The sequence below is a fragment of the Pogoniulus pusillus genome, chromosome 31, assembly GCF_015220805.1.
Source record: "Pogoniulus pusillus isolate bPogPus1 chromosome 31, bPogPus1.pri, whole genome shotgun sequence".
NCBI classification, from domain to species: domain Eukaryota; kingdom Metazoa; phylum Chordata; class Aves; order Piciformes; family Lybiidae; genus Pogoniulus; species Pogoniulus pusillus.
The window spans coordinates 1191793-1205508 of record NC_087294.1 but is presented as its reverse complement, the minus strand read 5'-3'; the positions used below and the strand labels follow the sequence as shown (position 1 = coordinate 1205508).

At 42.6% G+C, this 13716-nt stretch overlaps 1 protein-coding gene across 17 annotated transcripts in view; it reads left to right on the top strand.

Annotated features, from left to right (window-relative positions):
* SYNE1 (spectrin repeat containing nuclear envelope protein 1) overlaps window positions 1–13716 on the top strand; it is a 365857-nt gene that overhangs the window by 271580 nt on the left and 80561 nt on the right. For 14 of the 17 annotated variants that reach the window (XM_064169493.1, XM_064169494.1, XM_064169498.1 and 11 more), the window contains 8 exons: window positions 2725–2859; window positions 3947–4053; window positions 6153–6288; window positions 6859–6993; window positions 7153–7308; window positions 8119–8328; window positions 9855–9956; window positions 12247–12366. In XM_064169493.1, coding sequence (XP_064025563.1) covers window positions 2725–2859; window positions 3947–4053; window positions 6153–6288; window positions 6859–6993; window positions 7153–7308; window positions 8119–8328; window positions 9855–9956; window positions 12247–12366 — 1101 coding nt within the window. The remainder of the gene's footprint in view (window positions 1–2724; window positions 2860–3946; window positions 4054–6152; window positions 6289–6858; window positions 6994–7152; window positions 7309–8118; window positions 8329–9854; window positions 9957–12246; window positions 12367–13716) is intronic. The other 3 variants (XM_064169491.1, XM_064169507.1, XM_064169492.1) reach the window with 2 other exon arrangements.

The following is a 13716-nucleotide window of genomic DNA, read 5'->3' as shown; positions in this document are numbered from 1 at the left end:
AGACAGCAATAAGGTCTGCCCTGAGCCTCCTCTTCTCCAGGCTAACCAATCCCAGCTCCCTCAGCCTCTCCTCGTAGGGCTGTGCTCAAGGCCTCTCCCCAGCCTCGTTGCCCTTCTCTGGACACGCTCAAGCATCTCAATGTCCCTCCTAAACTGGGGGGCCCAGAACTGAACACAGGACTCAAGGTGTGGTCTAACCAGTGCAGAGTACAGGGGCAGAATGACCTCCCTGCTTCTGCTGGCCACACCATTCCTGATGCAGGCCAGGATGCCACTGGCTCTCTTGGCCACCTGGGCACACTGCTGGCTCATGTTCAGGCAGGTATCAATCAGCACCCCCAGATCCCTCTCTGTCTGGCTGCTCTCCAGCCACTCTGACCCCAGCCTGTATCTCTGCATGGGGTTGTTGTGGCCAAAGTGCAGCACCCAGCACTTGGAGCTATTGAATGCCATCCCCTTGGACTCTGCCCATCTGTGCAGGCGGTCAAGGTCCTGCTGCAGAGCCCTTCTGCCCTCCAACTCAAACTGCATATAAAATGAAGCAGGTTGTTTTTTTTTTACAATCCACACAAATATTTTTCTCTCACTTTTAATAGAAAAATAAAAATTCCATACCCACTTCACCCCTCTGATATTTTATTTGCCTAATCTGGCATCCTACAATGACATTGTTCATATTCCAGTCGGCTTTTCTAGGAACTTTCTCCAAGTTAAAGTGGCAAAGTTCACCTGCAAACTGCAAACTTAGTGAAATAGAATTACTTCATGGAGCAATGGTAATTTCCAGGTCTGCATACCTGCTTTCTTGTTTTGCTCCTCTTTCAGTTTATGTTGTGCAATTGTGGAATGACTTAGGTTGGAAGAGACCTTAGAGATCCAGCCTCCTTGCCATGGGTAGGGCCAGTTCTCTACTAGACTTGACTGCTCAAGGCCTCATCCAACCAATTCATATTCTCTAACACTAATTAGTCCTTTCAACCCCAGTGTACTCATCATCCTCCAACACTGGAATCTTGCATCTAACATCTACAGTTTGCAAAAGTGCTGTTTCAGTACCTGGTGCCACAAACGTTGGTTGCAAAGGTCTATCCCAGTTGTTAGTGTAAGGAGCAGGAGGGCAAGAGGGCTTTCCTCAGACATTACTGGCCCTGCTGGTCCCTGTCTCATTTTGGACAAAAGTTCTCTGAAGGGTGGAATGTGTTGGGTTTGGGTTTTCTTGAGAACCTGCAGTAATGTTTGGACCATTTGGCACTTTTACTCTATTTCAAACAAGGGGAGAATCGTGAGCAAAGCATGAATCCTACAAAAATGAGATTTGTAGATACAATGGGAGAGGAACTGAGCCTTAGCTTTAGCTCTTGAAGCTTTTGTTTTTAATAGAAATTCAAAACTGCAAATTCTACAGGTAGCATAGTATCATAGTAGTATCACAGTATCATCAGGGTTGGAAGAGACCTCACAGATCATCAAGTCCAACCCTTTTCCACAGAGCTCAAGGCCAGACCATGGCACCAAGTGCCACGTCCAACCTTGCCTTGAAGTGCCCCAGGGACGGCGACTCCACCACCTCCCCGGGCAGCCCATTCCAGTGTCCAATGACTCTCTCAGGGAAGAACTTTCTCCTCACCTCCAGCCTAAATCTCCCCTGGTGCAGCCTAAGGCTGTGTCCTCTTGTTCTGGTGCTGGCCACCTGAGAGAAGAGAGCAACCTCCTCCTGGCCACAACCACCCCTCAGGTAGTTGTAGACAGCAATAAGGTCTCCCCTGAGCCTCCTCTTCTCCAGGCTAACCAATCCCAGCTCCCTCAGCCTCTCCTCATAGGGCTGTGCTCAAGGCCTCTCCCCAGCCTCGTCGCCCTTCTCTGGACACGCTCAAGCATCTCAACTACTGACAAGTAGTACTAAATAAATGCACAGAGGTGTGCAGATCTAGCCAGACACAGGAGGCTGTCTTGAACATTGGGCTGAGTGTATTAGTATTTGCATACCTTGGCTGATTGAATAATTTGCATTTACAGCAAACGTGGATTTCAGAAGTTAAGAGCCTGGCAGAGCAGGTTTTGGAACTATTAAGGCATTTGCTCTTTTTTACTTTGCTTGTGCAGAAAGCCTGTCAGAATAGTCCTGTTGGAGAAAACATCATGATAGAAGCATGAAGTGAAGGAGCTGCTGCTCTTGCTTTTCCATTATAACAGTCTGTGGTTTGGTCTCTCTGATAGTCTTTATTATTCCTTTGTTGTCTGTTGCTAGCTGACTGTCTCTGCCAGCTACCAACAGAATTATGTACTTCTTGATAAACAACTTTTTACCAGGATGACAACCACTCTGTGGTCCACAGTTACACCAAAAAATGGCTTTAATCAGACTGAAAACCTGGTAGAAGCAACCCATTGATTGCCTACACTGCCAAATAATGCTGCACCCTCTGTTACAGATCAACACTGATTTTTTAGGAGAAGCACAGCAGTCTGAAGAAATACAAATGCCCTTGGTCACTGACCTGGTCTGTCACTCTGGTAACTGCAGTTGTATGTGTTTGGTTTTATGGTTTTAGACATGCTTTCTTGCTTGTAACCAATGACCACTAGAAGTCAGAAATCCAAAGTGGTTACTTGCATCAGAAACTATGTACCAGTACCTCTAGGTATGGTTTTGAGCTGCTGAGTTGGACATGCCTTCTCTCTAGCAGTGCAAGAGCTTTTGAGAAATGATTCTTTCTCTTAAAGCAGGGATCATTGCAAGAAAAGGAGGAGAACAGTCTGGACTTTGTCACCTCACAGAGCCCCAGCGTCCAAGAATGGCTGGCACAAGCAAGGACCACTCGTTCACAACAACAGCAGAGCACCCTGCAGCAACAGAAAGTCAGTGTTTTGCATTTCTTTTACTCCCTCTGTGTGTAACACTGCAGCTGAGCCAATCTTGCTAATATTGCCTCTGAAGTCTTTATTTTTTTGCACCGCTTCTTACTCAGTGCTTTTGTAATGATATAGCTGAGATCACTCTTATATCTCTATCAGCCAGTCAGACTAGGCTTCCTGAGTAACCATGATAACTCAATCACTCTATACTTCAGTTGTCCATTAGTAGAAATAAATTGAATCAACCCCTAAAGTTACTCCGAGGAGTTGATAACGTTCGCTTAAAATAGTAGTCAGCATTGCAGGATCAGGATCACAGCTCACAGGATATTAGGCGTTGGAAGGGACCCAAGGAGATCATCAAGTCTAACCTCACTGCCTGAGCAGGACAATCCTATCTAACACAGATCACACAGAGGAACACATCCAGACAGGCCTTGGAAGGCTCCAGAGAAGGATACTCCACAGCCTCTCTGGGGAGCCTGTTCCAGTGCTCTGTGACCTTTACAGTAAAGAAGTTCCCTCTTGTGTTGAGGCAGAACCTCTTATGCTGCAACTTACACCCATTGCTCCTTGTCCTATCCCAGGGAACAGTGAGCAGAGCCTGTCCCCCCCCTCCTGGCAGCCTTCAGAGTCTTATAAACATTTACCAAATCCCCTCTAAGTCTTCTCTTCTCTAAACTCAGCAGCCCCAGGTCCCTCAGCCTCTCCTCATAAGCCATGTCCTCCAGTCCCCCTAATCATCCTTCTAGCCCTCTGCTTGACCCTCTCCAGCAGATCCCTGTCCCTCTTAAACTGGGGAGCCCACTGTGTTTGTAGAAACAACAGTGCATACATTGTAAGGTGTGTTGTGTTGCTTGTTAGATTGCAGAGACTGCATTGCATTAGTCACCTTAACACTCCAGTTTATGTACCCAGTTTTTCTCTTTCCCTGGGTTAGGACTTTGCACAGCTTTGGTGCACAAGCAAGCTGCATTCAGAAATAGCTTCCATTGTCTTTGCATTACAGTCATGAAATATTGACATACACTTCCAAGGCAGAACCAATCTGTTTGAGGTTTGTGTTGATTTTTGCACCTTGCTATGCTAGGAGCTGGAGCAAGAACTAGAGGAGCAAAAGAATCTTCTTCGGTCAGTAGCGTGCCGTGGAGAAGAAATCCTGACACAGCAAGGTTCTCCAGAAGGCCTGTGTACAAGGTGTGCTTTTCTGCAAAGTGCATTTCTATGACTGTGCTTTGTCATCCTTAGGTGTTGAATTGGTTGTGGCAATTAGTGAGGCAGCAATTATAAACTACATAGTTATTTTAGTTCCGAACAGACCTGCCCAAAAACTGCTTACAAACTAGTTGCATTTGGGTTCTAATTCACTTGGGAAACCTTCACAAAGATGCTTATAGGCAATTTAGTAATTTAGGAAAATCAGAACATTTGAAAAGCTTTAGCCACAAAATGGCTATGCCCCACTTGGAGCCTGGAGCCCTAGGGAAAGTTTCACTCACAGTGGTGGAGTGGAATTCAGAGGCAGTCCCTGGCTCCTTTGCAGCACTGCTGGAACTGCTCAGCATCTTGATAGCTGTTGAGAGTTTCTGGCTCTTCCTAGACTCTAGCAGGGTGCTGGGAAGTAGACCTGACCTGATCCTGGTTCCTCTTGGCATGGAGGTTTGCAGAGGTGCAGGCAGGATGTCTTGCAGATGTGCAGAGAGCACAATGTCAGTGGCACTTCTCACCATGTTGTGAGGCACTTAATGCCTTCTCCTGGTAAACTTGAAGCTCTTAAGTTTCCAAGTAGTTCATACCCAAAACATCAGGGCTAAGCTGGTCTGAAGCACAAGGCAGAGCAGAACACATTGTCCAAGCCGAGAACAGTGAAGCAGTGCAGCGCAGAACACACAGAGCAGAGCAGCACAACTGAGGCAGAGCAGTGAGGCAGCTGCAGTGAGGCAGAAGCAGAACACATTGAGGCAGAAGCAGCTCAACTGCTTGCAGCTTAGCTCAGTTTCTATTGTTTGCCCGAGTGCAAAGGCTCCTTTGGCCACAGAGATTCACCAATCAAAGTGGCATTTGCCAAACTGACCATGCCAGGTGAACCCAGAGCTTGCTCACCCTTATTTGGGCAAGACACCAACAGTACCAAACCACCTGTGGGTACCTGTTTATCACTTTGGGAGGGGAAGTAATGGCCCAAGCCTTTGTTTTCCTCCGGCCCTTGTTTCCCCTATGAGCAGAAAGGTGGGGCAAGCCAGGCCATAATTTAGGCCTGTTAGCCCTCCATGACAGGTATATATCTTTTTTCTGCATTTGGTGCTCTAATATTTTTTGAAGCATTTTTATATAGCACCTGGGACACCAGAGTCCTGATTTATAACTCAGTATAATAATATGGTTACATACATTGTTTGGGGCTAATAGGTCAACTTCAACACTTAGCAATCTCTTTCATTCTTATGTGCAAATATCACATTAAATTACAAGCTAGTAGGATTTACTAGAGAAGCAGTGGGTCAGTTACCACAGCTTTACAGTTACCACAGCTTGATAGCTCAGCATTGGTATGTGAGTCATAGCTGATCTCTAAACTATTGTGGTCTGCCATTATAGCAAGATCTTCGTAGTGTATTTCAGATTTCATCCCTGGTCTTTAGTTTCTTGCACACTCTCCCATTTACAGAGGGAGTACATGTCTTTAAAAACCTTTGTCCTGACTGGGGGAGACCTCTGCCCTAGAGAAGGCAGAAACTGTACTCAGTAAACTCTTCTCCTCAGCTGTTAGTGGAATGTGGTGGGGGGGGGGTTACTATAATGCCAGAAAGTATTTGACCTATCTTCTGTTCGAGGCTTCCTTCTGTGGCATAATATACTAGAGAAGCAAACAAAAAAATCAAGCCAAAACCATTCCATTTTGTTCACTGTTTACTTAAAGCTGAACTTAGATGTTTGCTTCATGTGAAAATACACAGGTATGTCTTCTTTTGACAGGAGGTGAGGAAGCAGTCAGAGAAAATACTACTTTTTTGTTTCATGCTTTGAAGTAAAATGTAAAGGTTATGTCTCAGTGTAGCATACTTTCAGCCCAGTTTTGCTACTGGTTACTTGCAATTCTTAAACAGTTTCTTAGAAAGTATATTTTATCCCACCAGCTGAGAACTTGGTACTGTAACAAAGCAGCCTTTGTCTTAATAGCTGAAAATAAAACAAATGAAAGCTTTTAAAAGTAGCACTTAATTTCAGTGTAGAATTACATCATTCACAGTTGTGAGTTTTGGGGTTTTAACACCTTCATACATCTTCCCACTCAGTGAACAGCCTGAATTAGTCTTGGAAGGTGAAAAACCACTATCAGGGGAAGAGATGAAGATGAAATGGGAAAGCTTGAACCAAGAATTCAGTACCAAGCAGAGACTGCTCCAGAAAGCTTTGGAGCATGAACAACTGGTAACTATTTCTAATTTATCTTTGCATTTTCTCTATTGGTTTAAATTTTTTTGTCTAATCCAGGATAATTCTGTAACAAATCATCCCTCTGTACCTGTCCAGTACTCTGGTGGCAGCTGAGAGTAAAAACTGGTGTTTTCAGCTTGAATTTATTGGTTACATTCAATTATTTATCTTGGCAAGCATGTGACAAAGAAGCAAATGAAGGAAACAGTGATTAGTCAACTAAACTACCTGACCATACATCCTCCATTCTATTGGTAGGAGATACAGATCCACTGTTCTTTATAGAACACTACATTAAAGTCACCTACCAGAATTCTAAATATCTTGTATTCATCCAACAGTAGTTAATGGCTTTGCATGGTAAAAGCACATCTCTGCTGATTCAGATCACAAGTATACATCTGGCACTTCTAGTGGAACTTGTTCTGTTCCAGATGTTTGTGACACAGAACACTTGTGAGAGGACTGTGAGCATTGCTTGCTGCTATTCTCAGTGAGCAGCTGAGCCTGTGTAACTCAGTTTGGTGCCTGCAGTAGAAACATTCTGATGTGTACCTCTCTCAGCAGCTTTACAGCAGGCCAAACCGACTGCTGTCTGGAATGCCTTTGTATAAAGAGGAAGGACAGGATGAAGATAAATCCTCAGTGTCACCAGTACTGGTTGAGTTGAATCAGGCCTTTGAAGATGTGTCATCTGAGGTAACATTTTGATTGTCTTACACCTTTCCCCCAGCAGAGCCACAGTTAAAATGAAAACTCTTCATACTCCCACCTAGAAATCCAACCATTCCTAAATAGTAGATGTTAGAAAAAGTATCTGGTACTTCTGCTCTGGAGTTTTCTGATTCCTTTGCTCAGGCTGGACAGTTGGAGGAGAGCCTGCATCTTGAACAGAAGCTGTATGATGGTGTCACAGCTACCTCCTCCTGGCTAGATGGTGTGGAAGAAGAAGTCTTTATTGCTACAACTCTGTTGCCAGAGGAAGAAACAGAAACATACCTCTGCAAGCAAGAGGTAAGGAATCCATTAAAAGGACTTTAAATTGCCAATAGGAGTTCATTTTATGCACACATCTGTGAGAAAAGGGTACAGAATGCTTGTGTTGTACTTCCTTTAGATTGCCCATAAGGATACATTTTTATGTAGTGCTCAGAATGCTGGGTGAGTGACACGTTGCTGTCATAATCTCTATGTGATTGCATCATTTTGCTACTGGTACCAGTTACTTTCTACTGACCCTGTTGAGAGTGTTACAAGTTTTGATCCGAATTTTGCCTGGACAGAACAGGATTAAACATAGTCTAATTCTTTGCTAAGTATTAGCAAACATCACATTGTTGAAACGGAAATGAAGTATAGAAGAGGAAGGAATGCTCTGGGACAGAGAAAGTACAAGGTTATCAGTGTGAAGTGAGGGGGACAAGGAGAGACAGGTGGGGAGAGAGAAGGAGGGAGGAGTGACGGAGAGGTGATAGGACAAGAGATAATGGTTTTAAACTGAAAGAGGGCAGATATAGATCAAGGCTCAGAACAGCCTCATCTAGTCTAAAGGTGCCCATGGTCACTGCAGTGGAGTTGGACTAGATGAACCCTTCCAACCCAAAACATTCTGTGATTCTACATTGTTTCATTTCAACACTTGTTTTCCTCAGACCTGAGTTCTTTTTCACTGTCAGAGGTGCTGCAGCTGCTGTAGCTGCCGTGTGTGTGTGTGTTGGCAATGTGAAGAAGTCACTGGACTGCTGCAGAATTGACAGTGGTTGTGGCAATACCTGCTTTCTGGAAGGTTTGATTGTCTCTCTGTTTTCTCTTCTATGAAATCAGTCTCTTGCCAAAGAAATCAAAGATATTACAGAAGAAATGGATAAGAACAAGAATTTATTTGCCCAGATATTTCCTGAGAATGGTGATAATAGGGATATTATAGAAGGCACTTTGGACTGTCTTCTGAGAAGACTGGCTTTGCTGGAGTCAGTAGTAAACCAGAGATGCCATCAGATGAAAGGACGGCTCCAGCAAATAGTGACTTTCAAGGTATGGTCCCCATCTGAAGAAATTAACAAGGATACATGTCAAATGGAGATAAAAAGGAAGTGGTTGCCAACAGTTGAGAATATTTGCTCCTGGATCTAAAGAACAAGGTTGTCACAGGTTTTTACTGAAAAATAGACTTCTTAGGCTATGCAAAACTTGGCATCTAAATCATGATGAAGAGTTTAAACTCTCTGCCAGAAGGTTGCCTTCTGCAACTCCTGCAGTTATAAGGTGATCATTCATCCCATGCTTTCTCACCCTACTGGCATTAGGTGAGAAGAAATTGATTACTGTTCTCAAAGAAGGAAAAGCAACTTCAGAGTGCTACACTAGACATTCTCTTATTTGATAAATGATGGAGTATGCCTTTTATTAACTCTGTTAGGGTAGGAAATGTAATGCTAATTCCCACCTTTCTGGTCATCTTTAAGCCATCTCACTACTCCATAGTAGCTTGTATCTCAAACCATCTGTATTGAGCAAAGCAGAAAAGCTCAAGGTGAGTGCAGAAATGTGTGCTTTTAGAAATATATTCAGAGTTCAGAAATGCTTTCAGATCTTATGTAGTCTCTACCTTCTCTCTTATTATTGTCATCATATCAGACCTCCAGTATGGAAAAATCATAATTTAAAATACAGAAGAGAGATCCCTGCTGTCTTTAGATTAGCATTCTCATTGCATAGCTTGTTACTCCAGAACTTCTTCCCAAACTCCATAATCTTTCCCCTGTGGTAGATAGGAAAAAAAATAATTTCAGCATTTTCCAATGGAAAAAAAAAAAAGGTCAGCGTTTTCCAGTGAGAAAAAGAATTCCAACATTTTTCAGTCAAGGGCCTTCTTTTGCTGAAGAAGGCAGACAAGTTGATTAGAATCCTGTGCACTATTGTTATGCCAGAGATACTTAACATTTTACGTAATTACTACATTAAAAATAATAATGCATTCCCTACATAACACTGAAAAATGTGCTGGTAGTTTTCTGTTGACCTGAGTGCAGGGAAAAAAAGATTTTGTCATTGTTACTTGGCAAAATTGTTAAGCAATATTTATGTGTCTGGTGTGATAATGTACTTTAATGTGTAGTTAGCTCTGTGTTATGTGGAAGCCTTGTTTACTACTTGGTTATATTTGCCCAGGTTTGTAGTGAAAAAAGCTTGCCTTAATAAGTAAACCCTGACTTATTTCCAATCATATGTGGTTGAATAAATTCCTAATCAAGAATAGCATATTTTTGTTAATAAAGCTGGTGACCTTTGCTGATTATGTAGAAGTGTATTCAGAAGCTGTGTTTTGAATGGCAAATACTCCAGCTTTTAGCTCATATACATATATACAGTTATGGATTCTCTGCAATCTTAAATGTTTTGCTTTGGCTAATTACGGTGCTTCAGATTTGGAATAGATTTTATGCCGTAGGGCTGGCATTGTAACTTTGTGCTACTGCAGACCTTTTGGAGCACAAATATGTTTCATTTGGTTCATGCTATGATTGGCTGTAATTTGTTCTTCCTGTTGTCTCTCGCAGAATGATCTGAAGCTCCTGTTTGCATCAGTGGCCGATAACAAATACTTAGTTGTACAGAAATTAGCAGAGGCAGCCGAGAGACCAGAAACAGAACAAATGCAGGTATTACCAAACGTCTGTTACCTGGGGAGGCAGAAGAGGGAAAGTTTCTATTCAAAGTGTAAATGGATTCTAGAGAACAACTGCTTTTTATGAGAGAACATACACATTCAAAGAAGCTATGCAAAAATGAGTGCTTCCAAGAGTATGCTACATGGTTATACATTCTTAAAAACAAACCAGCAACAGGTCTCTGTCCTGCCTCCCCACCTGACCTAGTTGTGCACACACTGGGCAGTATTTGAAAGAGAGAAAACTTCAGCAAGCCAAATAAAGTCAAAAGCTGGCTAAATTGTTTGGATGTAACATTTGATTGCAATCCAAAGGTGCTTTCTTCTGCAATCATTTCTAGTCATTTTGTCTTGACTGTTATTGAGTTGAATTTAAGGCAGTAATTGGTTTTCTATCAGCAGGTGCCTCATGAATACTTAATCACTGTGATGGTTTGGGCTCTTACCCACTCCCCCACACTTTGTATTTGCCCCAGCTAACTCAGACGGACCCTGGGAATATAGATGAAGCAATTTATTTACAGCTAGCAGAATTTACAAGCAGCTATTTACAATATATACAGTTATATACAATTATATACAGAAATATACAAAGGATAAACAATACAGAAGCACAACTCCCCTCCCAGAAACCTGAGTCCCCAGGAGGGGCTTTCAAACCACCCCAACACCTCCCCCGGCCCTCTCAACCTTACCCCAGTTCTCAGGAAGGAGAGGTGCAGCCAAGAGGTTAGGGAGCAAGGTTAGTGGGAGCAAGGTTAATGAGATGTGACCAGGTCTGAAGGCAAAGGCAGAAGAGAGAAACAAAATGGAGAAAGTTTACTTCTTCCCAGAGTTCTCAGCGTGACTGTGAGAGAAGTTGACATCAATTGTTTTATATTCCACTGCCTGTTATCAAGTTCTTTTACCAAAACATTCTAGCTTGCTTCTAACTAGCACAATCATATAACAAAATGTATCCTGTTTCCTTGTTTCTGATTTGACAATGGGAGAAGTGAATGAAGTATGCTAAGGGGTACTTTCTGTAGATGTTTCTCCTTCAAGAGCTACCAGTATCTTGAGTGGAAGAGACTTAACCTTCAGCTAAACAGATGTGCTGGGCTCTATATACCTAATAATAACATTTTGAAGGAATTTGAAGCCTTACACAAGTAAGAGAGCTGTTATTCTATGTCTTTCTTTTCTGTCTTCTATGACACAAAAGACTGGCTACAATTTATCTCCTGTATTATTAATGTAACTACCAAACAGGAAAACAATATGGTACAAAAGTGACTGAATAATTTGTTTCTGAATATACCTTCATTGGCAGTAGAACATTGCATTTAAAAAACATTGCTATTTGTTCCAGTAGAGATTGAGGAAAACAGAAGTAAGACCCTTGATCAGCCAAGTAACCCAGCTGCATGAAATCTAGGTTTAGTGATTGCATATTCTGCATTAGTGCCAGTCAGGAGTTCTACTTACATATGTAGATCAAGCATATTTGATTCGGTAGTTTCCAAAATAGAGCCTTAACAAAGGACATAATTACAGAAGTTTACATTGTGCTTTTAAATTGATTATGGCTTGCATGCAGAAACTATTGTGCCAAAAGACCTAGCAAAGTGTGATGGTTTGGGTGTTCCCTGCCCCCCCACACTTTGGAAATCACCCAGACTAGACTCAGCCAGCTCTGGAAATTGAATGAAGCTTATATTTACAGCTGGCACAATATACAAGCAGATAGTTACAGGATATACAGTTATAGACAGAAATAGACAAGGGAAAAGGTAATACAGAAACACAACTCCCCTCCCAGAAACCTGAGTCCCCAGGAGGGGCTCCCAACTGCCCTTTTACCTTCTCTCGCCCCTCTCAAGCTCACCCCAGTCCCAAGGAAGAATGGAGGTTCAGCCAGGGGGTTAGGAAGCAAAGTGGATTAATTAGAGAGACAGCAGAGAGGCTAGAGGGAGAGAAAATAAGCAGCTCTGAGCTCCCCAGCAGAAGAAGCAGACTCCGTTATCTATGTTTGGATTCTTGTTCTTACACCTCTCAGCAAGTCTATAAGTGAATTAGACATCACCATTGTTTTTATCTTTCACAGCCTGTGGTCTATTCCTTCTCACCAAAACATTCTAGCTAGTCTCAGACTAGCACAGAAAGCTTGTAGCTTCCACTGCAACAGCAGATTGAGGAACTGATAGTTGTTTCTGGCAGAAAACTGAGAAAAATATCACCATATGGCAGTTAAAGTAGTGTTACTGAACCTTCAAACTAAATGATGTGATTTTCAAATCCAGGTTATACTGCAGGCAGAAGAATGTTTGAAGGAACTAGATGCTGGAATCAATGAATTAAAGAAGCGTGTAGACAAGCTACAAATTGACCAACCTTCTGTGCAAGAGCTGTCTAAGATCCAGGTAGAGTTCATAAGTTCCATCCTAGACCTGTCTGGTCATATCAAAAGTACTCTTAGCACGGTCCTTTTTATTGTTCAAAAGGTAGTTAGGAAAGTGTATTTAAAACCATTTCAGTGTGTGTAAAATGTTTTCTCTATGATTTGCCTACCTTTTTTACTCTTGCATTTTTAGTTTTTCTATCTCTGTTATTAGAAGTACTAATCATAAACCAGACACAAAACTGTGTTTTCTTTCAGTTCTTGTTGACTCCTCCTTCCTGCCTAATTTCAATTAGGCTTGGGTTTGAACACATCAAAGTAGTAAAACTCTGTCTTAAGGCTTTCTGAAGTATGTGTAGGCAATTGATCCAGAACTTCTGTAAGGCCATTGAAACCCCTGAAAGCTATTGAGCAGTTTGGTGCTGTGGAAGGGAAATGCCTAAGGAAAGATCAAGGACCTTTATGACTGAATTTTACCTCTTGTAACAAATTGGAAAAAAGAAAACCACTGAAACTGAACCACAAACTTATTAAGCCATCAATTAAAAATCAGTGATGAAGATTTTATGTAATGTGTTTTGTCCAGATCTTTATCTTTTTGGTCTTAGAGCCTCCTGCTTATTTTTGCTATCAGATTCTATGTAGACACTTCACACAGAATCACACAATACTCTGGCAGGAAAAGACCCTCAGGATCACCAAATCCAAGCAATATCCCAACTCTACAAGGTTCACCCTAAACCATATCCCTAAGCACCGCATCCAAATGACTTTTAAATTCATCCAGGATCAATGACTTGACTGCTTCCATGGGCAGCCTATGCCAATGCCTGACCACTCTTTCCCTCACATTGGTTTCAGTCTTTAGAAGAGCCTTTAGCCCTTCCTTTTGCTTCTTTTGACAGTTGTGCTTCTCACAAACTTCTCTTTAAAGCTAGGACAGGCACATGCAGGGAGAGGGTGGGTCTGGAAGTCTTATCTTGATCAAAAGTATGAGTTTCTCCTCACAGCCATATGTTCTGTGCCAGTCCTGTTGAATATCTTTATTGATGATCTGGACCAGGAGACTGAGTCCATCATCAGTAAGTTTGCAGATGACACCAAGCTAGAAGCAGCTGTGGATCTGTTGGAGGGTAGGAGAGCCCTGCAGAGGGACCTGAACAGGCTGGATGGGTGGGCAGAGGCCAATGGGATGAGATTTAACAAGGCCAAGTGCAGGGTTCTGCACTTTGGCCACAACAACCCCAAGCAGCACTACAGGCTGGGGACTGAGTGGCTGGAAAGCAGCCAGGCAGAGAGGGACCTGGGGGTACTGGTATAGAGTAGGCTGAACATGAGCCAGCAGTGTACCCATGTGGCCAAGAGAGCCAAT